This window comes from Dryas octopetala, chromosome 8 (genome assembly GCF_963921425.1).
Source record: "Dryas octopetala chromosome 8, drDryOcto1.1, whole genome shotgun sequence".
Classification (NCBI taxonomy): Eukaryota; Viridiplantae; Streptophyta; class Magnoliopsida; order Rosales; family Rosaceae; genus Dryas; species Dryas octopetala.
Window position 1 is genome coordinate 6,554,210 of NC_141373.1, and position 22,842 is coordinate 6,577,051.

At 34.6% G+C, this 22,842-nt stretch overlaps 4 protein-coding genes across 11 annotated transcripts; 2 read left to right on the forward strand and 2 right to left on the reverse strand.

Moving 5' to 3' along the window:
* Window positions 1-6,268: 6,268 nt before the first annotated feature.
* Window positions 6,269-9,618, reverse strand: LOC147276585 (adenylyl-sulfate kinase 3-like). 5 transcript variants are annotated; one of them, XM_086253285.1, is made up of 8 exons: window positions 9,247-9,618; window positions 8,999-9,142; window positions 8,603-8,773; window positions 8,385-8,503; window positions 8,211-8,295; window positions 7,578-7,624; window positions 6,966-7,025; window positions 6,269-6,818 (listed from the first exon to the last, which is right to left on the reverse strand). In XM_086253285.1, exons 1-7 carry the CDS (start codon window positions 9,458-9,460, stop codon window positions 6,996-6,998), a joined length of 810 nt encoding a protein of 269 aa, XP_086109411.1. In that variant the 5' UTR covers window positions 9,461-9,618; the 3' UTR covers window positions 6,269-6,818; window positions 6,966-6,995. The 5 variants fall into 5 exon arrangements, with proteins under 5 accessions (XP_086109411.1, XP_086109407.1, XP_086109408.1 ...); XM_086253281.1 differs by lacking the exon at window positions 6,966-7,025; XM_086253282.1 differs by lacking the exon at window positions 6,966-7,025 and having other exon boundaries at window positions 8,999-9,139; window positions 9,247-9,616.
* A 3,377-nt stretch (window positions 9,619-12,995) lies between these two features.
* On the forward strand, window positions 12,996-17,509 carry LOC147276586 (DNA/RNA polymerases superfamily protein). 3 transcript variants are annotated; one of them, XM_086253079.1, is made up of 14 exons: window positions 12,996-13,099; window positions 13,222-13,394; window positions 13,475-13,648; window positions 13,747-13,870; window positions 13,958-14,058; window positions 14,169-14,258; window positions 14,624-14,719; window positions 14,907-15,027; window positions 15,228-15,356; window positions 15,499-15,590; window positions 15,799-15,910; window positions 16,273-16,607; window positions 16,758-17,089; window positions 17,253-17,509. In XM_086253079.1, the coding sequence occupies exons 1-14, from the start codon at window positions 13,021-13,023 to the stop codon at window positions 17,371-17,373; spliced, it is 2,079 nt and encodes a 692-aa protein (XP_086109205.1). In that variant the 5' UTR covers window positions 12,996-13,020; the 3' UTR covers window positions 17,374-17,509. The 3 variants fall into 3 exon arrangements, with proteins under 3 accessions (XP_086109205.1, XP_086109208.1, XP_086109206.1); XM_086253082.1 differs by having other exon boundaries at window positions 15,799-15,841; XM_086253080.1 differs by having other exon boundaries at window positions 15,502-15,590.
* Window positions 17,510-17,917: 408 nt separating this feature from the next.
* On the forward strand, window positions 17,918-20,958 carry LOC147276587 (uncharacterized). Of its 2 annotated transcripts, XM_086253086.1 has the most exons (4): window positions 17,918-18,592; window positions 18,975-19,480; window positions 20,452-20,826; window positions 20,919-20,958. In XM_086253086.1, the coding sequence occupies exons 1-2, from the start codon at window positions 18,077-18,079 to the stop codon at window positions 19,143-19,145; spliced, it is 687 nt and encodes a 228-aa protein (XP_086109212.1). In that variant the 5' UTR covers window positions 17,918-18,076; the 3' UTR covers window positions 19,146-19,480; window positions 20,452-20,826; window positions 20,919-20,958. The 2 variants fall into 2 exon arrangements, with proteins under 2 accessions (XP_086109212.1, XP_086109211.1); XM_086253085.1 differs by having other exon boundaries at window positions 20,452-20,958.
* Window positions 19,728-22,072, reverse strand: LOC147276588 (mitochondrial outer membrane protein porin 2-like). Its single transcript, XM_086253084.1, has 7 exons — window positions 21,961-22,072; window positions 21,736-21,830; window positions 21,449-21,516; window positions 21,268-21,378; window positions 21,080-21,169; window positions 20,403-20,611; window positions 19,728-20,160 (listed from the first exon to the last, which is right to left on the reverse strand). The coding sequence occupies exons 2-7, from the start codon at window positions 21,824-21,826 to the stop codon at window positions 19,854-19,856; spliced, it is 876 nt and encodes a 291-aa protein (XP_086109210.1). The 5' UTR covers window positions 21,827-21,830; window positions 21,961-22,072; the 3' UTR covers window positions 19,728-19,853.
* Between the last annotated feature and the right edge of the window lie 770 nt (window positions 22,073-22,842).

The window sequence follows — 22,842 nt, forward strand, 5'->3', positions numbered from 1 at the left end:
GCTAGCAATCTCATTAACTTCATTTTCTTCTTTCTGTTTGGTAAGTAAGACTCACTTTTTGGTGCTAAAAATACCTCTCTTTTTAGATAAGTAGATATTGGGTTTTGATTTGCCAAATTTAATCAAAGTCTTATTCTCTTGTTCTCCAATTTATTCAAATTTGGAACCTCAAAACCTAAAATCTAATTACAAATTATAAGTTTCATGGTTCAACATCAAACTTGAAACCTCCCACAAAGAATGAAGATCAGGTGTTGTTTTTTGTTGGAGTATTTTTTGTGACTTTTTACTAATTTATTTTTCAAAAAAATACAATTAATAAAAAAAAAAAAGAGGTAAATTTTAGTAGCAAAAAGACAAAACGGAGGTATTTTAGAATACTTCATATTTTGAGAATGTCCGAATTGTACTAGAACGTCGTTGTGCCAGTCAAATTTTTGTATTTGTAGTTCCAAAGTGCTCTCAAGCTCAAGTTACATTGATTGGGTATTAAACTATTCCTTTAATAATCAATAAATTGATAGATAGACAAAATTTATTATTTTTTATTCTATGGGTTATTCTTTTCTTCCATTATTCTAGGGGGATTTGGGTTTTCTCCTATTCCTTTGTTGTCCTCTACTTTGTGTATATATCCCTCGTATTATGTATGAAGTAACAAATATTTTAAATATTTTGTGTCACACGTATTTACAAACCAAATAAACAACTAAGATTTAAGTAGAGAAAAAATGACAAATGAGAGGATCGAGGCCTGTTTACCATATGAGAGCATTTTCAGCATTTCCTTAAATTGCTCCCCAAATTTAAATTTAAGAAAAATTGACAAAAACACAGTTTCAACCCTTTTCTAAAAGCTCCCCAAATTTGAGATTTTTCTAAAAATATTTTCAAATCAAGTTGAATGGATGAGATCCTCAAACTCTCTCTAAACCTCCATCAATTAAATTTTATATAATTTGAAGAAAATTTTAGCATTAAAGAGCCTTTCTCAAAATTTATCCTCATGTTTGAAGGGAATATAGAGAAAGGGCTCCTCAAACTTATCCTTATGTTTAAAGGAAATATAGAAAAAAGGCGGGACATGCTCTATATAAGGTGAAATATTACATTAAGAGAAAGGCGTCCCTTCAATATATTTTATCCTAAAATTGTATTAACTTTTTTAAAAAATAAGCAAAATAAAAGACATTCCAAACTGATCTTACACATTTTTGTGAATTTTGATCCATATTTTTTTCTGTTTAGAAATATATGGCCAACTCTGATTTCCACTGTCCAATATTTTGTGGCATAGCAAACGTGGGTGGACTTCTTCACCCACAAAATTCTCTCTCTCTCTCTCTCTCTCTCTCGTTTTTTTTTAGGGACTGATGTGATCAACCACAAAATTATTTGATCTTACATTGGACATAATATAAATAAGAGAAATTAAGTGAAGCAATTTCATTAACTTTCTTCCTTTTTATGTACACCATTTAAATTCATTAACTTAAGAGTGCATAACGCCGATCACAGAGTGTCTTGTTGGCTTTGGTGTATTCCAAAGACCCACCAGGTCCTGTGTTCGATTGGCAGTTATATATATATATATTTGTGCTCTAATGATGAGGTATTCTAAAATAACCTCTGTTTTGGTATTTTTGGTGCTAAAAAACCCCATCTTTTCTCCCTTTTTTTTTGGGTCAGAAACTCTGTTTTTTCTCTCTAGCTAATCGTATTTGCATTGCTGATATCAAGCCAAAGGCAAAGACAAGCTCCAAGAAGAAACAACACTTGATCTTCATTCTTTGTGGAGGTTTCTACAAGTTTGATGTTGAACCCATGAAATTTAAGAAAACAAAATATAAAATGACTTGTGATCAAAATACAAAATACAAGTATGCAAATGACTTGTGTTTTTATAATCTCTTTTCGTTTTAAGAAAACAAAATAAAAAGAGAACTCAGTTCTAGGCTTTGAGCAGCCAAATTTGAAATAAATTGTTAATATGTATATACATTTGTCATTTCTTTTTCTGCTTCACCCTATATTTATTGCATGTGTGCGTCTCAAGTTTTTATACATAATATTTGTGAAGAGAAAGGCTTCCCTTCAACATATTTAATACTAGAATGATTTGCCACAATAGAGAATTATGAAAGTTGTAACTTCATATTTGGGCCGAATAGAGAGCTCTTTGGGGCCTTGGGCCATCTAAACTTCAAATATAATAACTTGAGAAGCTCCAACACCGGTCCCTTGTGGCTTGTTGCTTTGCGTAACAATCAAAGTCCAATAAGTCCTTGGTTCGACTGGTAGAGAGGGAGGGAAGAAGAAGCAAAGAAGAAGAGAGAAAACGAAACTAAAGATGAGGTATTCTAAAATACCTCTGTTTTGTTATTTTTGCTTCTGATCTGCACCTGAAGCTAGCTCTAGCTGCATTAGAGCAACAGGAACCCCTTCTCTTCCGAGTTTTGAAATCACTTATTCAGCCATCTCATTCGAGCTATGAAAAATCACAAAATTGTAACAACATTTTGGAATGTCTTTTTTTTATTATCTATTTTGCCACAAATGCCACAGCCTTCGAACCCCATTCTCCTGTTCTCCAATTTGTTCAAATTTGGCACCTCAAAACCCAAAAGCTCACTAGAAATTATAAGTTTCATGGGTTCAACATCAAACTTGAAACCTCCCACAAAGAATGAAGATCAGGTGTTGTTTTTTGTTGGAGTATTTGCCTTTGTCTTCTTTCATGTAAATAAAATTAGGAAATAGGAAAAAAAGAGGTAAATTTTTGCAGCAAAAAGACAAAACAGAGGTATTTTAGAAAACCTCATCTTTTGTAAATGTCTTTAGTTACTTAAGAATTAAGATTGCTGTGCCAGTCGAACAAGGACCAATTGACTTTAGTCTTTAGCAATAGCCAATAGCACAAAGCCAATAGGCCACAATGGGATCGGATTAAGTGTTTGTCAAGTTTTTATATTTGTACTTTCAAAGTGCTCTCAAGCTCAAGTTACCAATAAATTTATTGGGTATTAAACTATTCCTTTTAAGAATCAATAAATTGATAGATAGACAAAGTTTTTTATTTTTTATTCTATGAGTTATTCTTTTCTTTCATTATTCTATGGGTGATTTGGATTCTCTTTTATTTCTTTGTGTTTATTCATTGAAATAATATATATTTTAAGCCTGAAGATAGTGTTTCAAGCCTGAACCCAAGGCCCGGCTAGGGTGTCCATTTCACTATACCTTGAGCTAGAGAGCCCTTTAGGCCCGATCCAATACAAATACAAAAACTTGAATGAATGTCACACTGGTTCTATGTCACTTGAGCCAGAGAGCCCATTTTGATTTCTATAAATAGAATAACCTAAGAAGAACTAACATTTTGAATGTCATGGTGACTTGTTGGCTTTGGGGTATATCCAAAAAGCCAATTTGTTCTGTGTTCGATCTGGCAGCAAAGGAAAGAAAGAAAGGCATGCATTCTAAAATACCTCTGCTTTGGTCTTTTTGATGCGCGCTAAAATACTTCTCTTTTTTTATTTTCTTCTCTTCTAACTAGATTGTACTTACATGATTTGTAACATGCCAAGGCAAAGACACCTTGTCTTCATTCTTTGTGTAGGTCTCAAGTTTGATGTTGAACTCATGAAAGTTATGTACATATACATAACTTGTGTTGTTATAATAAAAGGAAAAAAAGGATAGATAAAACTCAATTATAGCTATTTATTCCTTTTTGAGCAGCCAAATTTGAACAAATTAGAGAAGGTATGTATGTATATACAATTTCAATTCCCATTTTCTTCTGCTCGAGAAGGTATGTATATTGCATGTTAAAAGACAAAGGCTTCCGTTTAATATATTTAATACTAAAATTTCATTAACTTCTTTTACAAATAAGAGAAAGAAAAGATATTCTAAATTGATCTTACAAATATTTGTTGGAAAGCTCCTATCAAGTATCAACTAATTGATTGTCGGAGGAATATAGTTTAACCTTTGCGCTAGATCTAGTACAAATACAATAACTTGAGAACCACCAACACCGGTCACTTTGTGGCTTGTTGGCTTTGTATAACAACCAAAGTCCAATAGGTCCTTGGTTCGACTGGTAGAGAGAGAGAAGAAGAAGAGAGAGGTCACTAATGATGAGGTATTCTAAAATACCTCTGTTTTGTATTTTTTTAGCTAGTTGTATTTATGGTACAGCTCTCATATTTTGACTGTCTAATTGGTTCTCTTATTTCTGCCAAAATATATATATATATATATATAAAATGGTTTTCTTCTTTAATTTGTATACATTGAATTGAAGTGTCTAGTTTGAAGTCTCAAGATCAGGTATTCAAGTGTGGTAGTTCAGACCTGGGTTTCTGGCAAGTTATCAATCATGATATACAAATAAAATTAGTCACATATTAAAAAAAAAAAAAAAAAAACAGAGGTATTTTAGAATACCTCATATTTTGTTAAACTTTTTTTAATTTCCTCTCACCGTACCTGCCAGTCGAACCAAAGGCTTGTTGGACTTTGGATGTAAGACAAAGCCATCAAGCTACAATGGGACCGGCGTTGGGATTGGTCAATTTTTTGTTTTTGTATTGGAGATTTGGAGTTGCTCCAAAGTGCTATGTACCTCAAGTTATATTGATAGATAGATGAAGTTTTTTATTCTTTATTCTATGGGTTATTAATTGTAACTTTGTAAGTAATATTTCATTTTGTTTATAAAATTACTTTACTTCGTGAGGTGATATGATCACAGGCTCTTTTTTATTTTTTATTTTATATCAAGATATGATCTCATATTCACATGTTTACAAAGATATTTTTTACAATATAAGGTGAATTATTGAATTAATTAAATGTTGTTCCTGGATTTTAGAAATTAAAATAACAGTCTTTCTGACTATGGTTAATTTTACCAACCGAATAGCTGCAGGTTGCTTCTTTAATTAATCCATACGTCAAAATGTTGTGCGATTCGTACACACTAATGAATTACTTTTTATTTTTTACTTATATTTAAGATTTTAACTCGCGAATTTTATGAATAAAATTCAAAACCTAAAACTTGAACTTTAAATGACAAATTATCATGAATAAAACAAAAATGGCTGCCAATCCAAGCAAAGTGCTTCTAGCTAGTACTCAGAACTATAACATGCCCATTAATCGAGGACATCAACATTTTTGCAACTGGAAATTTTGGCAGCTCAAAATTTCTGTTTTTTTCTTGAGCTAATTGTATTTGTATGACTGATCTTCATCCTTTATGAAGGTTTCTTCAAGTTTGATGTTGAGCCCATGACATTTATGTATCTAACTTGTGTTCTTATAATTTCTTTTTTATTTAAGAAAAGAAAAAAGAAAAAAAAAAAACTCAGTTCTAGCGACTAGCTAGTTATTCTGTTTTGAGTAGACAAATTTAAATAATTTGGAGAAGGTATGTATATACAATTGCCATTTCTTGCATGTGTGGATCTTAATTTTTCATAATATATAAATATGTTAAAACTAAAGAGAAAGGCTTCCTTTATGTATTTAATCCTAAAATTGCATTCACTTGTTTTAAAAATAAGAAAAATAAAAGAAATTCCAAAATACCTTTGTTTTGTTTTTTAATGCAGACCTTGTTATTTGAATAAATGAAATGAAATTTTCTTTGTTTCAAAAAAAAAAAAAAAAAGATTTAACAATGAGACACACCTTCATTCTTTGTGAAGGTGTCAGGTTTGACGTTGAATCCATGGAATTATATATGTGTATAATAACTTTGTTTTATTATAATTTCTTTTGGATTTTTTTTTCTTTTTAAAGAAAGAGAAGTTAGTTCTAGCTAGCAATTGTGGATCTTAATTTTTTACAATATATGGTCAACTCACAAGGGTGTGAGCTCAAGATTTCCACTATCCATAGAATAGAACTTGAGCTAGAGTACCCTTTTGGCCTTTTCAACCCTCTAAATTATTTGGTTAGATGCTATATATATACTAATATCTACACCCAAAATATATTCATAAGAATTTTGTGAATTCATATAGATATTTAGTTTATTTATTATGAGCATGTTAAAAAATTATTGTTGAAACTATGTTTTACACATTTGTTGCACTAATCATTATCATCATCATCATCATCACTTGTCTTTGATTCTTTGTATAATACATAATTCTTAAATATTAATTTTCTTGTTTGATTTAATAGAGGTTTTATTTAAAAAATTGGGCTTTGAAGAGGTATGGTCCTTAAAAGTTAAAACAAAGGAAACTACAAGAATAAATAATCAATTGTTTTAGTTTTTTTGTAAGTATAAATGTGAGGAAAAAATTATATACAAAAAGTTGAGCTAAGAATAAGATACAAAATAATTGAGTTCAAATAAAGTCAGTCTTAAAAAAAATGTAATTACAAACAATAAATGTTCAACACATTGGTATTAATTCTATAACTTATATTAATTTTTTTTTTTTTTCAAAAGTTTGTAGGAGGCTAGGAGCCATGGCCCCTCTTAGTCCCTTCTACGTTCTGCCTCTGGGTTCTCTCCTGTTTGATAAGGCAAAAGCACAGCATCCATTCAGAGCAGGTGATTTTTGCATCGGTTATCTCTGTCTGATAAGGCCAAAAGCATAGCATCCACTGAGGGCGCCAGAAGCGAACCACACTGCATTTATGGTGCAGCTCAAAGTTTTGACGGTCCAAAGAAGGGTACAACTAACTTGTTATGCCTGGAGGAAGCCCTTCTTTTCCAAGTAAGAAATCACTTCTTCAGCCATCTCACATGGGGAAGCACACACTCCTCCTTTATGTGTTAATGCTATCTGAAGGAAGATAAAGATAAAAAAGTGAGAAACGAAGATGAGCTTCTCCTTTAATATCCCAAATAGAACAGTAACATCAAGCATATTATAGGCCCAAAGTTAACAATAGATGAGCTAAGATTATGCACAATTGTAATTACATCTTACATGCAACCCAAGTATACATCAGCTCATCTTTCATTCCATTCTGCACCATATTCCTACAGGCTAATCAAACAAATGCAATTGAAATGGTGCCTGCCTGCAATTTAAAGTGACTAATATACGTACTGAAAAATTAAACTTCAAAGCAGCCTACATCATGTTCTTGATTAATTAGACTGACCATTTTTAAGTTTTTAAGAACATGCATCCCCCCTATAGAAAATATTCAGCTTTTTGGGTTGCGTACAAAAGTTCAAATTTGAATCTTGAGACATCATCATGCAATAATAAAGTTTGGAACTGCAATCTTTCCTCCCAACCCCTGCTGTGAACCCGTAACATCACAAGACCAATACAGGGTAATGCCTTTTACAGGGCTGTTTTAAAGTGCAAGAATAAAGTATGGATTTAAATTTATGAATTATGAGCAACTACCGCGAGTAAATTTTTTATCCTTAAGCTGCTTTACCCAGTTGTCCTGATATAATGTGTGTTTCTCTTTAGCATGAAAAACATTTATGTGCATATGCATGTCTGTTGTCTGTATGTGTGAATACCTGTTCATTTTAAGCCTTAAAAAGATGTATCCTGCTTTTCTCTAGATAGTATACTTACCTCACAATTTAATGGTGGCTCATATGGATCATCAATCCCAGTAAAACCTGCAATTTCAGATTGACACAATATATGTAATCATCATCAGCATTTTGGACAAGAAAGTTCATCTCACAGAGAGAGAGTGAGAGAGAGAGAGAGATGAAAAGCATTTGGACTAGCAACTAACAAACCAATACATAATTTGGTCATTCAACCACAAATCCCGGTTGCAATGTAGACTGAAAACATTCATGCATGGGAATATGGAGAGAGAAGGGGGGTGGGGGATTTAATTAGTAATCAGAGACACAATTAAGGGCCCATGGGGGTCATGGCCAAAAAACAAAAGGGCCCATGGGGGGTATGATATTCCAAAATTTACTGAACTTCAACAAATATGCATGTCAAAGTACAAAGGAAGAAGATCCACACACCCACATCCACAAATTTGCACACAATAGTAACTGGAAAGTTCAGAATTTTTCAAGTGTTTGTTTAGACAAGAGTTAAAATAAGTTCCATAGCCAGAAGGTTGCTTGGATCTCACCCAAAATAAATAAAAAATAAATAAAACTGAATGATATTATTAGTACCATCAAGCAGGCTCTTAAAAATTAAAATACAAAATCCAAAATCGTAGTTTGCAGATACCTTTGATCTTCCCTGCACGAGCAAGCTTATATAGGCCCTTCGAGTCTCTAGCCTCACAAACTTGGAGGGGGACATCCATGAACACCTTCATAATACAAGTTCTCTTTTTGGGTAAATTTCCTTTTCAACAAATATTTCAGATATATACTCAAAGCTCACAGTTGAAGCACCAACCTCAATAAAATCTCCAGCAGGTAGCAATGCACGGCAGGCATCGCGATCCCTTCTGTAAGGAGAAATCAAGCTAGCAATACAAATGACTCCAGCATCCGCAAACAATTTCGCCACCTCCCCTGAATACAAAAACATAGCCAATGCTTTCCTAAATATACAATGAAGCAATGGACACAGTAACCAATTCTTGAAAGAAATTAGTGAAGAAAGAGACATACTGACATACACATTACACATACCAATCCTCCGAATGTTCTCAGCACGGTCTTCTGCTTTAAAACTAAGGTCCCGATTCAGGCCATGCCTGACATTGTCCCCATCAAGAATATAACAAAGCTTTCCCCTCCTGTACAAGCTCCCACTCAAAGCACATGCCACAGTGCTCTTCCCTAACAATTAAAAAAAAATTAACAATATATAAATCTCATAAATTTTCTAATGTTGTTGAATCAAAGACTGTTGATTAGTGGATTATGTGTAAATGGGCTGTCCTGATTCAAAGTTTGACAACATATAACATGTCATATATCTGGCAAAAGATCATTCCTATATGTTCATCTATATTATATGAAGCAACAAGCTTAATTATACAGCTTTGAATTGAGAAAACCAACCTGACCCACTAAGACCCGTGATCCATATCACACACCCTTTTTGTTTAAGCAACTTTTGTCGGTCAGTTTTGTTCACTGAGCACTCGTGCCACTGAATGTGGGTTGAATTTCCAACAGAAGACAACAAGCTCCCATTTTTATCTACTTAATTAACACCAAAAACGATTAAAAAAACAAAAAATTCAAAGCCCCAAAGCGAAAAGCTACATGATATGTAAATGGGCAATTTAGAAAACAAGTTAACGTACCTGAATTCCCAGCGTGCCCATTCAGACTCAGCATTCTTGAAGTTGAATCCTCCATGGCTTTCACTGCAAATACACCCCTACTTGTCAAACTATTTACAGAAGCGCCACCGGGGAAGTTCACGAAAGATAACTGCGACGAGGAAGACGACGGCGTTTCAATAAGCCCGACCCGGAGACCCGGCGAGGGTGTCCATTTCCGTGGGGTGGTATGCATATCTCGAAGAATCAAGGCCTCAATTCAAAGGATTAGACAAAAAGAGACAATGGGTTTAGAGAAATCCAGAGAATGAGAGAGAGAGAGAGAGAGAGAGAGAGGGAGAGAGATATAAATATAGTAAGTTGTGAATTTTTGGTATGAATTAATTTTGGGGATATTTGGAGGGAGTCTGAGAGACGTGGGAAAATGGAAAGTGAGGAGTGTCAAGTGTGTGGCGGTGAGACAGTTTTGGGTTGTCGGTAGGTGACGTAACGGTGTAAAGGGGTTCGTTATAAAAAAGTGACCGTTGGTTGGGTTTTCTTTCTTTTTTTTTTTTTGGCCAAGGGTTGGGTTTTCTTTCAAATAAAAATGCTACTGAAATGCATCATCCGACATCAGTCATCACAGGAATATGGGATTACTGTGATGTCGTGAGTGGTCCTAGCAGATTCCAAGGTTGTATTGAAAGCGACGCCGTGTTGATGGGGATTCCTTAATAGTTGCCTTTAATAATTGCAGATTCCAATTCTGCCTTGTATTGTCACCAAAATTTGGATGTACGTGTGAGAACGTGGAGTGTGGATAAAAACTTTTGTGGGGGAGTTTTATCCCTTCTCACATTAGTTAGTGGCATAACCAACCCACTTATAAGGATTTTGGGTCTCTTTTTTTATTTTTTTATTTTTTTATGTTTAATTTTGGGTTAGATGTTTGAATTTCTTTTTGTTCGGTATTTGCCAGTTTCTAAAGTATTTTGTGTTTATTATTTCATTTACAGTCTTATATGAATTTTGCTTTATGTTAATCTACACCCTAAATTTTCATTTTGTGTCAAAATAAATCATTTTGTCATATTTGTTACATATTTCATCCAAAACAGTGGCACATGATCATTTTTAAGGGTTATAATCATCAATCCATATCACCTTCATACAAAATAGAAGTTTAAATTATAGTGCAGACCGACACAAAACAAAATTAATATCATGAAATGACTCACAACCCAAATTCTTATCCTTTTGGTAAAATTATCCTTTTTGATTTGAATAATGGTAAAGTTAGGTTTAATCTTTCCTCAAGTCCAAATTTGAAGACTTAAATCCTAAACATGTATGAATTCCAATGTAATTGTATGGCAGAGTCACACTATTGTGACTATGGGACTGTCGCAAAAATATACCCAAGAAAAGATTATAGATGGATCCATAGACCAGCAAATCGATTTGATGCAAAATTAACTTCGCTTCATACAAGAAATTTAACCCCAAATTTATCGCTTCTCATTTGCTTAGTATATACTATATAGACTAAAAACAATTGTAAGTACTGTATTGCTATAATGAGAAAAAGAAAGTTTCACTTGGTATTAAGTTCAAATTTTCCTTTCATTAAATTTTTCTTCAGTAATATTTTTTCCGTTAATTCATGGAATAGGGAGAGAGTTAGAGATTAACTGTAAATGAAGCTAGAAGAAAGAGAGAAATTAGAATTAGATGCCGCTATTCAGATTCAATTTTTTTATCAGTTGTCCTACTAATTTAATGATATGTTAATTTTCAATTTTCTATTAAAATAAATTGACTGTTTGGGACATATATTTAATTTAAGAATTTTAAAAATAATTAATTTAAACTATACCCAACATCTTTACTCATCTATCTAATATTTTTTAAAATAAAAATAAATATAAAAAATGTGTTGAAACTACTTATAAAAAAATTGAATCCAAATAATGACACCCATTAAAATTTCTATTATTGGCTAATCTACAGCTGCAAATTTTATAGTCATGTTTTCAATCCTCACCAACATAAAGTTGTTGCTGTTCCAATCTTTAATTTTTTTAAAATTTTTTTATGGGAAATCTATCAACTTGTTCCAATCTTTCACTAATCTATCAAACATGTCATGTTGTAAGATGATTTGTCCCACTACTTTATCTCGAATCACGATGTGGTCTGATGGTTGGGTGGGGGGCTATTTACCCTTTTAAGTTTTCCCAAATCTTAAAGTCGTCTGAGATATTGACATATTGTTCACTTAATTTATAGCACTATTTAGCTAGTAATTGGTTGCACTTGATATAAGCAAATTCATTGGTTGATTAAAATTAATGCATCTTGTAGGTGAGCACCAAGCACTATCTACCTCAGCACCACATAATTGAAGGGCTTGTGCTTCCACCTAACCTATATGGTTAGATATATTAATTTTAGTTGAGTGAATTGAGATGTATCTAAGATGCAAATGTGGGAGATCACAATCCATAATTTTGTCTAGTGACACTTACTAATTTGTCTTTTAAGGATAGAAAGGTTCAGCATGCATGATATCCACATAAAGAGAGATTCATTGAACTTCTTTTCATACCACTATTCTACTGAGTCATCACTCATCATAAATTATAATGAAAAGCAAATGATGAATGTGATGTGTATCCAAAGCAACAGCCAACAAGATTAGAATATGCCTATTACCATGAGTGAGGTGTAATATGTGAGAATGTGAAGTGTTATCTCATATTGAAAAATTATAATCTTACATAGTGGCTTATAAGAGTTTGAGCTACTCCTCTTATTGCTAATTGATTTTGAAATTAATGCCTAAATTCTTAAGATTCGTATTATGAAGAATTGAGGTTTAAAGTCCTGCGCTCAAACTGAGGTTCAAGAGTTTCAGCTTAAGATTTAGGTCCCGGTTTGGGTTTCCTTTCCTGGCCCCAAGTGCAGGGTATGAGTCCAAGTCTATAGTCCCTTTAGCATCCCCAATTTAGGGTTTCATATCTAGGACTATGGTTTGGCGTTCAAGATTTAGAGCTTTGAGTCTTTAAACTCAAGTGGAGGGGCTTTCTCTAATGCGAAATGTATATGGAAGATATGGGAGAGTGTTTGAACGCTCTCTTACTCCTCAAGTTGAGGGGCTTTCTCTAATGCGAAATGTATATTGAAGATATGAGAGTGTTTGAACGCTCTCTTATGACTCAAGTGAATTGTAAAAATTTTTTTTATTTTTAATTTGGGAATCCCCATTCTATTATGTTAGGGGAATGAGAATGCACATTCCCAAATAATGGAATGGTCATTCCAGGCCAAGGTTTACTGGTGAAAGACCTTAGCGGTTAACTAAATAATGCTAAGAAAAAATGATCTCTTATGAAATATCTAATATGTTTTATTATTAGACGATAAATCAAAAGTACACATTCGTATATGATTCGATTCAATCAACAATCTTTGATCCAAGTGCAAATGCAACATATCAAATTGTCTAACAAGAAAAAAAAAAACAACTCAATCCTAAGAGTACAAACTAGTAAGAAATCATATATAATCATAGTATATGATCGACTTAAAAAAATCACAAGTCTCTATATATAAGTATAGTTTGGGCTCTCTCCAAAAATAAAAACAAAAAAAAGTTTGGGCTGCCTATAAAGTTGGGCCTCATTTTGATTGCCTTGAGATAAATATGGGCCTAGAAACATTATTGTTTGGGTCCATCCCCATTCTTATTCACGTACTTCCCCAGTTCCCTCTTTCTTCTTGCAAATCAAGCTTTTTGGAGCCAAAACGCGCGACATGGCGAACACCGAAACCGCTGGCGATTCTGCTCGGCCATGGCAGTCTTACAACACCGTTTACACCAACGCCAAAGCCGGTACGAATTTTCCCCCCCAAAAATTAGGGTTTCACAAATTCAATCTGTGAAATCGAATCTAACTCACATCGCGTGGTCAGTGAGCGACTAGAGTCTTATTGCATTGTATTCCCAAATTTCAGGTATGGAAGGCGTCGACAAAGAAAAAGTGCAGAGAATAGTGTACGAAATGAGTAAAGGGTCGCAGTACTTCAAGAACGAGGAGCGCAAGGAGGCCTTCATTAGGGAGAAGATAGAGAACATGCGTGCTCGGTGTGCCAAGCTCACGGCTTCGGATTTATCTCACTATCAAACGGTGAGTTTAATACCCACCATTTCATTTTGTGTTGAATTTTCTGGGTTTAGTCAGTTTCATAGTTAATGGTCGTTTTTCAGGTCGCGGATAAGAGAATTTTAGAGCTGGAAGCCATGCGTGACCTTTCAAGGATTTGGGTACATGTGGATATGGATGCTTTTTATGCAGCTGTTGAGACTTTGAGTGACCCTTCTTTGAAGGGAAAGCCCATGGCTGTTGGTGGCATGTCTATGATCTCCACAGCTAATTATGAGGTGCAAATACTTAACATATTACAAATGGAATTCTATATTTGAAAATTATTTGTCCTACATTTACCTTATGAGCGCATATTTACCTTGCCACTCTGTAGGCACGGAGATTTGGGGTTCGTGCTGCAATGCCTGGCTTCATTGCTCGTAAATTATGCCCCGAGTTAATTTTTGTTCCCACGGATTTCAAGAAGTACACTCATTATAGTGGTTTAGCTAGAAAAGGTTAGGTGGTGTGTTTTAAGGCAGATTTTTAGTGTTGATTTTTTATGCTAACTGCTGATCTTTAATCGTGACTTATTGTTTTGTTAGTATTCCAGAAGTACGACCCTAACTTCATGGCTTCCAGTTTAGATGAAGCGTACCTTGATGTAACTGAGGTTTGCAAAGAAAGGGGTACTACTGGTGAAGAAGTAAGTGTATATAAATTATTATTTGCCTCTGCATATGATTTGCTTAGCATTGACCTTTCTCTTTTTAATTTTTATGTTAAACTCTTGTTTTGTCACTTTCTTTTGTGAAGATTGCGGAAGAACTCAGAGCTGGTGTTTATGAAGAGACTGGTGGTCTTACATGTAGTGCTGGAGTGGCACCAAACCGTCTTCTTGCTAAGGTTTTCCAAACGATTCCTTGAGTAATGTATTACCTGGATATGAATTTATGTATTCTCAATATGTTATACTGCTTCAATACTCTTATAAAATATATGTGGATATTATCTTATGCTGTCTAGTTGATGATAAAATATCAAAATAAATAAAAAGTTGCAATGTATGTGCTAATATAGTTATGCTTGCTTGACGAAAAAAAAGATGAACTTTCTGGTTGTTTTGAGAGTTACCTGACAGTAACAGAGGGTTAGAAATTCAGATATTATCAGTACAAAATTGATTTAGATCATTTTCTTGGGAAAATCTCAATTGTGATTGTCTGTCTGGCACTTAAGATTGAAAAACCTCTTCATATTTTATTCCTCAGGTTTGCTCAGATATAAATAAGCCAAATGGACAGTTTGTTTTACCAAGTGACCGGGTGGCTATCATGACATTTATATCCTCACTTCCTGTACGAAAGGTATATCCAACATTTATACATTAGTTGCAGCACTTAGAAAAAATTTGTTGTTGCAGCATAAATTGTATCACTACCATCTTTACTGGAACAACTATGGTTCACAGCATAACTTTCTTTTATGTTCCCATGAAGTCCTTAATATGGTTTACATTCTGATAAAGATATAGAAAGGCAAACTCTTATACAGATTGGGGGCATTGGTAAAGTCACTGAACATATATTAAGGGAGGCTCTTGGAATTAATACATGTGAGGAGATTCTGCAAAAGAGCAGTTATATCTGTGCCCTATTTTCTCATTCTACAGCAGGTTAGCACTCTTGTCATTCCCATATACTGTTTATCTTTTTGTCACTAACTCCTGTAAATTATCTTGTATTCTCTAACTTCAATAGTCCCTTGCATATACCACCACTTTCTGTTTACATCTGCTTCTTCTTCCATATATGTTAGCTTCACTTGTAGCTCATTTTTCTTTTCTTTTTTCCCTTGTATACCCGTCCATTGCAGATTTTTTCCTTTCTGTGGGACTTGCAATTGGGGGGACACATACTCCTGAAGTCAGATTGCGGAAAAGTATAAGTAACGAGAGAACATTTTCGGCCACAGGGGATGAAGCATTTCTTTATCGTAAATTGGGTATTTAGTCCTATCTTTTGCTAATTACTTTATCTTCAATGAAACATCATATACAATTGAATTGCTTCCTCGTAGAATTGGAGGTTGTCTGTAGATGTAATTAACAATTGAACTTGTGACGCATGTCTATTTATGCTTGCAGCAGAAATTGCAGAGATGCTATCTACTGACTTGCAAAAGGAGGGTCTATGTGGGAGAACATTGACTCTTAAACTAAAAACTGCATCTTTTGAGGTACTTCTGATGCTTTATCACTAGTACCTTTTCATTTCTTTTTTAAATTTATGTGCTACCACTGGTAGGGCAATCCGTGATACATTTCCTCCTTGATACTTTTTTTGACTATGCTAGTTTCTTCCTTGGACTCCTTTTTTTGTTTTTAGGTGCCATCACATATGTGATTTTCATGCTATAAAGTTTTCTAATGTGCTACAATCTACAGGTTCGCACCAGAGCTGTGACTTTGCAAAAATATATATGCTCAAGTGAGGATATTTTGAAGCATGCTTCAAAGTTGCTTAAGGCTGAACTTCCTATTTCTTTAAGACTGATAGGTGGAGTGTTGTACATTATATATTTATATACAAGCATGCAAGCATGTTTAAATATTTTGTATGTATAATATATGCTGAGGCGATCTAATGAGGATCTAACTTGAGGATTTGCATGTCAACCTCATATAAGGACGGATAATATGTATCTCATCCACTTTCACTCATTATGCATCTCGACTGTCCATATCCAATATAATGATCCAGATTGTCTAGTAAGACAGCATCACTGTGTGTGTGTGTGTGAGAGAGAGAGAGAGAGAGAGAGGGGGGGGGGGGGGGGGCGGGTTGGAATTTACTAAAAAACTAATCTTGCATCCTGTATGGTTTAGAGTATAATAAAGCTTTATATCATCTGTTGTCAGGCCTGCGGGTGTCTCAGTTTGATGGAGAAAAGGTTGGTGCTCCATCTGATCCCACACAAAAGACTCTCACCAGCTATATTTTATCAGGTGATGCTTTAAGGAAAAATATGGGTGACCAAAGCTCCTTGGGCTCGGATACTATTGATCACCGTTTGATGCATGGTGAAGAAACCAGTTTATCTAAAGACAGCCATGGAACATGTCCTTATGATTGTAGAGATCCTCTTGATGACAATCATTTTTCAAATTTGGATGACAGTAAGCCTAGTTCAGGCAACAGTTCTGAAGAAAAGGAAAAAATTGATGAATCTACAAGCAATGCAAATGCAGAAATGGTATGTGTCTGATAAAAGGCGTGCTGATTGTTGTTCTTCTTGACTGATACCAAACTTAAGAAAAACCAAAGGCATAAATGTTCAAAAAGCATTTAGTTTTTTCATGGTGCATAACTCACTAGCTTTCCATGCAATTTCTCATATGCCCAGATTAATGCCAGTGACATACAGAATGAGGGCAGTGTACCGGATGGAGCTGCACCATTGTTGGGAGCAGGTTATTCTTTTCCGGAGAATTTTGAGGGCAGAACCCTTGACAAAGTGAATAATTTAACTAACACCCTTGAGGATGATGCAAGCTCTTCATTCAGTCAGAAAGGGTTACTTTTGTGGGTGGATGGATACAAGTGTTCAATATGTGGGATAGAAATGCCGCCAAATTTTGTTGAAGAAAGGCAAGAGCACTTTGATTTTCATCTTGCTGAGAAGCTTCAGAAGGAGGAATCTGGCAATGACTCAAGAACTTGTATGCTGAGGCAGAGGTATGCTATACTTTTATTTGGTACTAGTAAATATTTGCTCATACCCATTAGCCTAGTTTATTTTAAGAGTTAGTATTCATTCATTGAGTTTCCAATTTGCCTCTCTTCATATATTTTTGGGGAAGTTTGTTTTTGTCTGATAGATTTGGGTTGAAAATTTCAGGAATGTCCAGAAGGATCCTATTGCGAGCCAAAGGAAACACAAGAGGCAGAAGTCATCTCTAAAAGAAGGCAAACACATACCTATTGATGTGTTCTTTGTTAGGAGCAATCAGAACTTCTAGAATTGAATTTTATTTTTATTTCTTGTACATATCTGTACATGTCCTCATATTTCATTTATTTAGTAATACAGGACGATTGTATGTAATAAAATTGAATATACCTTGTTTTATTGATATAAAATTGTATATACTTGAAGTCTTGAAGTACAGCATATACATTGACCAAAAAAAAAAAAGAGTACAGCATATACAATTTGTAAAGATGCATTTTGGGTTCTAATTTAAACTCTAATGGTGTATTTTCCATCTAGATAATATGGAGTCTCTGCTTGTATTTTATGTGCTTTTTTCCAAAACAATCCAAACGATATGATGGTGAGATTTAGAGGTTAAGATTTATATTATAAGCATAATTACAAGCAAACTGAAACTAGTTGATATAATCATGTGGTCATTAAGTAGCCACACTTTTTGGAGTTAGTGTAAGCTTTGCTGCAGAACCAACTGAAGATAGGACAGAGGATGGTAGTGTTGCCACGTGTAACTTATCTCCAACAGTGGGTCTCTAACAGTTCGAGAGTCAGCGCACACCCAGAGTAATACAGTATCCATAGCCTGTCTATCTATCCAACCTTGAGATTTGGACATGACATATGACCCTTCCAATTGTTTATGTTTCTGAATCAGTTCCTGAGTGCCACAACCCCAAACAAAAATATCTTTAAAGAACACCCCATTAAAAAAAAAAAAAAAAAAAGGGAAAATGGAACTAGCTTCAATGATTCCAAGTTCCCACTTCCCCATAGGAAATCCAAGAATCCCAAATAGAACCCAAATTGCTTCTTCAGTAATCATTCCCACTGCACCACACTCACTGCTCAACTCATCCATGCAAAAGAGCACAACCTTAACTAAGAATAGTACAGAGGATAGCACTGAAGCCACTATGCCAACCATGTCTGAGATATTGGACTCATCAAGATCCCAGAACCTTGACATCAAGCTTCAAACTCTAGGACCCTTTTTCAGAATCACAGCCAAAAGCTTGGAAACACAGAAAGAGCTTGGCAGGGCTGAGGGACTGGTACGGTTTTGGCTAAAAGGGAAAGTCCTTCACTTGGACTCGATCAGATTGCGAAGAGAAACACTGGGAATGGAGAAGTCAATCTTTGGCATTGGTTTGTTCATTGGAGCTATTGCCATTCGACATGGGTATGATTGTGGTTGCAAGATAGCTGAGTTGTTGGCCATCAATGACTCTGACATTTACCATCGCAAGGTTCTTTCTATAGCTTTCTTCATGTTTCTTTTATACTCTGTTATACTACAAAGCAAAGTGGTCCTCATACATATAATAGTGGATGCCATAGCATTAGTTCAACCGTTTCTTTTGATGTTCTCACTGTACATCAATAATGAAGCCTCTGATTGTTTAAATTTTAGAGGAAGCACATGAACATCCACCACGAACATATTATTTAACTTAGAGGATGATTGTTAATGGAGTTGAAGTTACCAAATCCTGTATCAATTTATGCTTAATTTTTCTTAACTTAGAGGATAGGTCTCTTATTTTTCCAGCAACCTTTATTTTATAGCTGAGATTAGTCTCTTGCTTGATTTGTTACTAAATGCGAACTTGATTGTTATTTATTTTTCAGCTTGTTAGGTTCTATTCAAGAATTGGGTTCAAGGCTGTGCATGAAGTAACAGGTTCTACATTTGGAGACCTTGCCGACCAGTTGGTCTGGGGAGGAATCGGGACCCGAATGGATGCCAATGTTGAAGCGCTAATGATAAAATGGTGCACCAGGTTCAAATCTAAAGAGTGATTTGAACACAATCCGTTGTTCGAGTTGTTTCTAATGCATGCAAACTGCCAAATGTGATTGATGGAACTGTGTACTGAAATGGAAATGCTCTCTGGGAGAAATAAGATTCAATTTTTCTTGAGCTGGTGCATTGATCTGTAGAAGAAGCACTGCTTTAGCCTCTTGGCTTCCGTGTAGCTTAACTGGATGAGAAGATATTCATGGAGCATTTCTCGGCCGTTCAATTCTGGTATCAAGCCTAGGAGAAATTCTATAGTGCAGGTTGAACCAGATGATTAGACCAAAAAAGAAAAAAAGAGTTCAGCGGGAGATGCAACAGTAGTTTAGAGTTAATCGTAAGTGAATTCCTCTTTATATAAAAGATTTTACAGTTGTAGTATCAAGATTCCTCTTCTGGGAATTCTCAGCTGTATGCAACTAGATCATAATAGTAAAACCCTTCAGTTGTTGCTAAAATAATTTGAACTGCACTTACAAATTGCTTTGTTTGAGCACATATAGGAAGAGTGAAATGAACCATGGTTGGTACAACAGTAGTATAGCTGTTGAACCATCAACTTTCTCATCTCACAAAATCACACAGATGTAAAAACATTTATATCAGTGGAAACATCTATTGGTCCCATATCTCACAAGTCACAACAACCGACAAAATATCAGTTAGCAACTAAGATTTTCATCAGTGGTATCTGCAAATTGAGTAAGCATTTAAAGAACAAGAGCAAGTGCCAATCCAATTTTAGGAATCTTGTCAAATGCCTTGGTGTTGAATTCACCAGAGATAGCCAAGCATGACTTAGGTCTGATATTATACTGTAGGACAGTCATAAACTTCCCGCGATCATCGAGTCTAGCCTTCACTACTGTTTGATGATCAATAGCACATGATCCTCCAATTGTCAATGTGTTTTTCTTTTTTGAAAGATTTTGAGTGATCTCTACCACTGCTGCATTCTTCTTTGCTTGATCAAGATAATGAACATATGATGCCATCAGCAAGTCACCTTTGTTTGCCCTAAACATTTCACAAAGATAGCATATATTAGTGTAGTACTTTTCTCTTAACAGGGCTATGATGTCATACCAGTGCTGCAATAAAATGTAAGTAAAATAATGACGTTTTAATTCAAATCTGCATTTTGGCTCTTATTTGGAAAGGTTCTGCTGTGAAATGCTGTAATTATATATTTTAGATTTGAGATTCCATTATTAATTTCTTTTATTAATGTCATTGTAGGTCAAAATGAAAAGACCTACAGAATTATTGAACCATTGCCATTGAGACTTTTCATGTTAATGCCTGCAGTGTACTTGGAAAAACAGCTACAATCAGTCTTGTACTCTGCCTCCATGCCAAATGCAATGCTTGAAGAACCAACAGATGCTGAAAATTTGATGACAGGGGACTGATTCAGAGCAACAGACATGGCTGCGGCAGCATGGTCTTGGAGTATTTGAAACTTGAGCTGAAATCGAGATGAATGAATCATATTTTTAAAGTCCAAATTAGAAGCTATTCTCACACAGGATGAGAAAAGGGTGACTAGTCTCTTCAAAATCCATCCATCAAAAGGTTAAGTGGCAAGTAGGAATATATGATATGTCATGAGGAAATGAGCAATTTCTGCTACAAGAGCACCAATTCAAGGAGGATTTCAAACAAAAAATTTCACAAATAAAGGTTGTCAGAATCTAGAAAGAGCTATTATCCTCAGAGTTGGAAGTCCTAAATTGGCACTGACCATTTTTACTTTGTTTGAACTTTGTCACTAGTAGTTGGAATCAGCTGATGAGCCATGATAAATTTTCAAGAGTTGTTCATGTGAATCATGGCACAGGTAAATCACTGCATCCTTGGATGTATGGTTTTATAATTTCTTTCTTTCAATGTGATGCAATGTTTTTGACAAGTAAACAACTCATGAGGCCAGTACCTTGCTAGATTTGTAATCAGGCCAGATGAGTGAAGCTGTAGCCTTTGTGCTTGACAGAAACTTCTCACTGAAAGTGAGGGTTGCCATAATCTGTCATAACAAGGTGAAACAAGAAATGCTAAATATCAATCAAAGATTGCAGAGCTTAAAACTTTTGAGGTACAGAAACTATACATAGCCAAACCGACTTTTGAATTCGTATCAATTCTAGCGTTAAAGGTTGCATTCTTGTTTGAGTATGCTCCTGCAACAGCTGCAGTTGAGTGTCTTCCATTCTCTGTCACGGTTGAAGTAAGGCTCTGAAAACAATCCAGAAGATAACTCAATTTTTCGTCTAATATTAAAAGGGTGTGAAATGATAGAACATACCACTCCACCATCACTGTGGGTTGAGATGCTAATTATATGGCCCTTGGAATAGCCCTTCACAAGCAATTCTGCAGAAAGAGTTTTAAGTTTAGGATGTATACTCATATACAAGACAAAGAAATAGGCTTCTTAGAATACAAGAGAAGAAAAACAGGCTTCTAACACAAATAAAGAAACCAAAAGAAAAAGAGATTCATTGTTGGTGGGATATACAGACAGAAAATCCCAATCCAAAACACCAATATAAACATTGAAAGACTACAAAACTGGAGAATTAGAGAGAAAACCTTTAGCTTTCTGACCAAACTCAGAGAAAAGTGGAGGTCCCTCGCTTTTGTTTATGCTTTTCTTCTTCTTTATATGGTTAGAGTGGTTCATTATTCTTTGCACAGACACCAATTGACCCAGCAGACGACCAGAGAAAGAATAGAAAGCTTAGTTTATAGGGTTTTCTTGATGAACCAAACACTAGTATATTTAAATTGGTTGACTATTAGAAATTGTGCTTTTACCCTTTGTCTTGTTAGACCAATGACTCTGACCCCTCATGCGCGATTTGTAAGTATTCAAGTCCGAGTAGCATGCATCTATGGCTTCGTATCTGTTGTTGTAGCAAATAAAAACTAAGGAATCTTTCTTTTAGAAAGAAAAGAATCATTTGTAGTAACCGAAAAAAAAAAAAGTGAACGAGGGACTTATCACTCGTTTTTTTATAACCGAGGGTGTCTTGGACCGTTAATGTTGCTACAGGAATATTTATTATATCATGCTTAACTAAAGCTTTCTTAAAATGAATTAGGATTCTTGGTTTGTATTTTCTTGCACTGATATTGTGATTACGTATAAAATTATGTTATTTATTAGTGTTTCCATTTGATTATCATTTCAACCACTCATTCCATATTGCCATATTATTACATAATTCAAATGAATTCTCTTCAATAACATGTACTATAACATCTGATAATCAAAGATAATAAGGCAAATTAGTCATCTCATAACTAAATTAAAACTTCATCAACCAACTATTTATAATGTTGAAGATATCACAGGTTCGAATTCTTCCTCTTCTAATTGAAAAAAAAACTTCAATTAATCCTTCTTCAATACAATAAGATTTTTTAATTCTTTTTCAATAAACTAATAAGAAATTAGGGTTAAATACAAAAATAGTCCACAAACTTTACAGTGAATCTCAATTTAGTCCATTAACTATAAAAAGTGTCAGTTTGGTCCACGAACTTTTCAAGTTGTATCAAACCAGTACAAACGTTAACTTCTATCGAAAAAATTTAACGAAAAGTGATCATGTGCACAGCAAGTGACTATATTTTCAGAGATATTTCAGTCTGTTCATCACATTTTCATGTGACCAATTCCGTTAATTTTTTGAT

What these genes read in the sequence shown, in the direction of transcription:
- LOC147276588 (XM_086253084.1), bottom strand. Translation starts at nt 21,826, where the DNA reads ATGAACCACTCTAACCATATAAAGAAGAAGAAAAGCATAAACAAAAGC. An exon ending in GTTTGGTCAGAAAGCTAAAG is followed by an intron (nt 21,517 to 21,735) that starts GTTTTCTCTCTA and finishes CTCTTTCTGCAG; the next exon opens with AATTGCTTGTGAAGGGCTAT. An exon ending in CTGATTACAAATCTAGCAAG is followed by an intron (nt 20,612 to 21,079) that starts GTACTGGCCTCA and finishes TCTCGATTTCAG; the next exon opens with CTCAAGTTTCAAATACTCCA.
- LOC147276586 (XM_086253079.1), top strand. Translation starts at nt 13,021, where the DNA reads ATGGCGAACACCGAAACCGCTGGCGATTCTGCTCGGCCATGGCAGTCT. An exon ending in TTACACCAACGCCAAAGCCG is followed by an intron (nt 13,100 to 13,221) that starts GTACGAATTTTC and finishes CCCAAATTTCAG; the next exon opens with GTATGGAAGGCGTCGACAAA. An exon ending in GGGGTACTACTGGTGAAGAA is followed by an intron (nt 14,059 to 14,168) that starts GTAAGTGTATAT and finishes TCTTTTGTGAAG; the next exon opens with ATTGCGGAAGAACTCAGAGC.
- LOC147276585 (XM_086253281.1), bottom strand. Translation starts at nt 9,460, where the DNA reads ATGCATACCACCCCACGGAAATGGACACCCTCGCCGGGTCTCCGGGTC. An exon ending in TGGGCACGCTGGGAATTCAG is followed by an intron (nt 9,143 to 9,246) that starts GTACGTTAACTT and finishes GTGTTAATTAAG; the next exon opens with TAGATAAAAATGGGAGCTTG. An exon ending in CACGGGTCTTAGTGGGTCAG is followed by an intron (nt 8,774 to 8,998) that starts GTTGGTTTTCTC and finishes TTTAATTGTTAG; the next exon opens with GGAAGAGCACTGTGGCATGT.
- LOC147276587 (XM_086253085.1), top strand. Translation starts at nt 18,077, where the DNA reads ATGGAACTAGCTTCAATGATTCCAAGTTCCCACTTCCCCATAGGAAAT. An exon ending in CTGACATTTACCATCGCAAG is followed by an intron (nt 18,593 to 18,974) that starts GTTCTTTCTATA and finishes TTTATTTTTCAG; the next exon opens with CTTGTTAGGTTCTATTCAAG.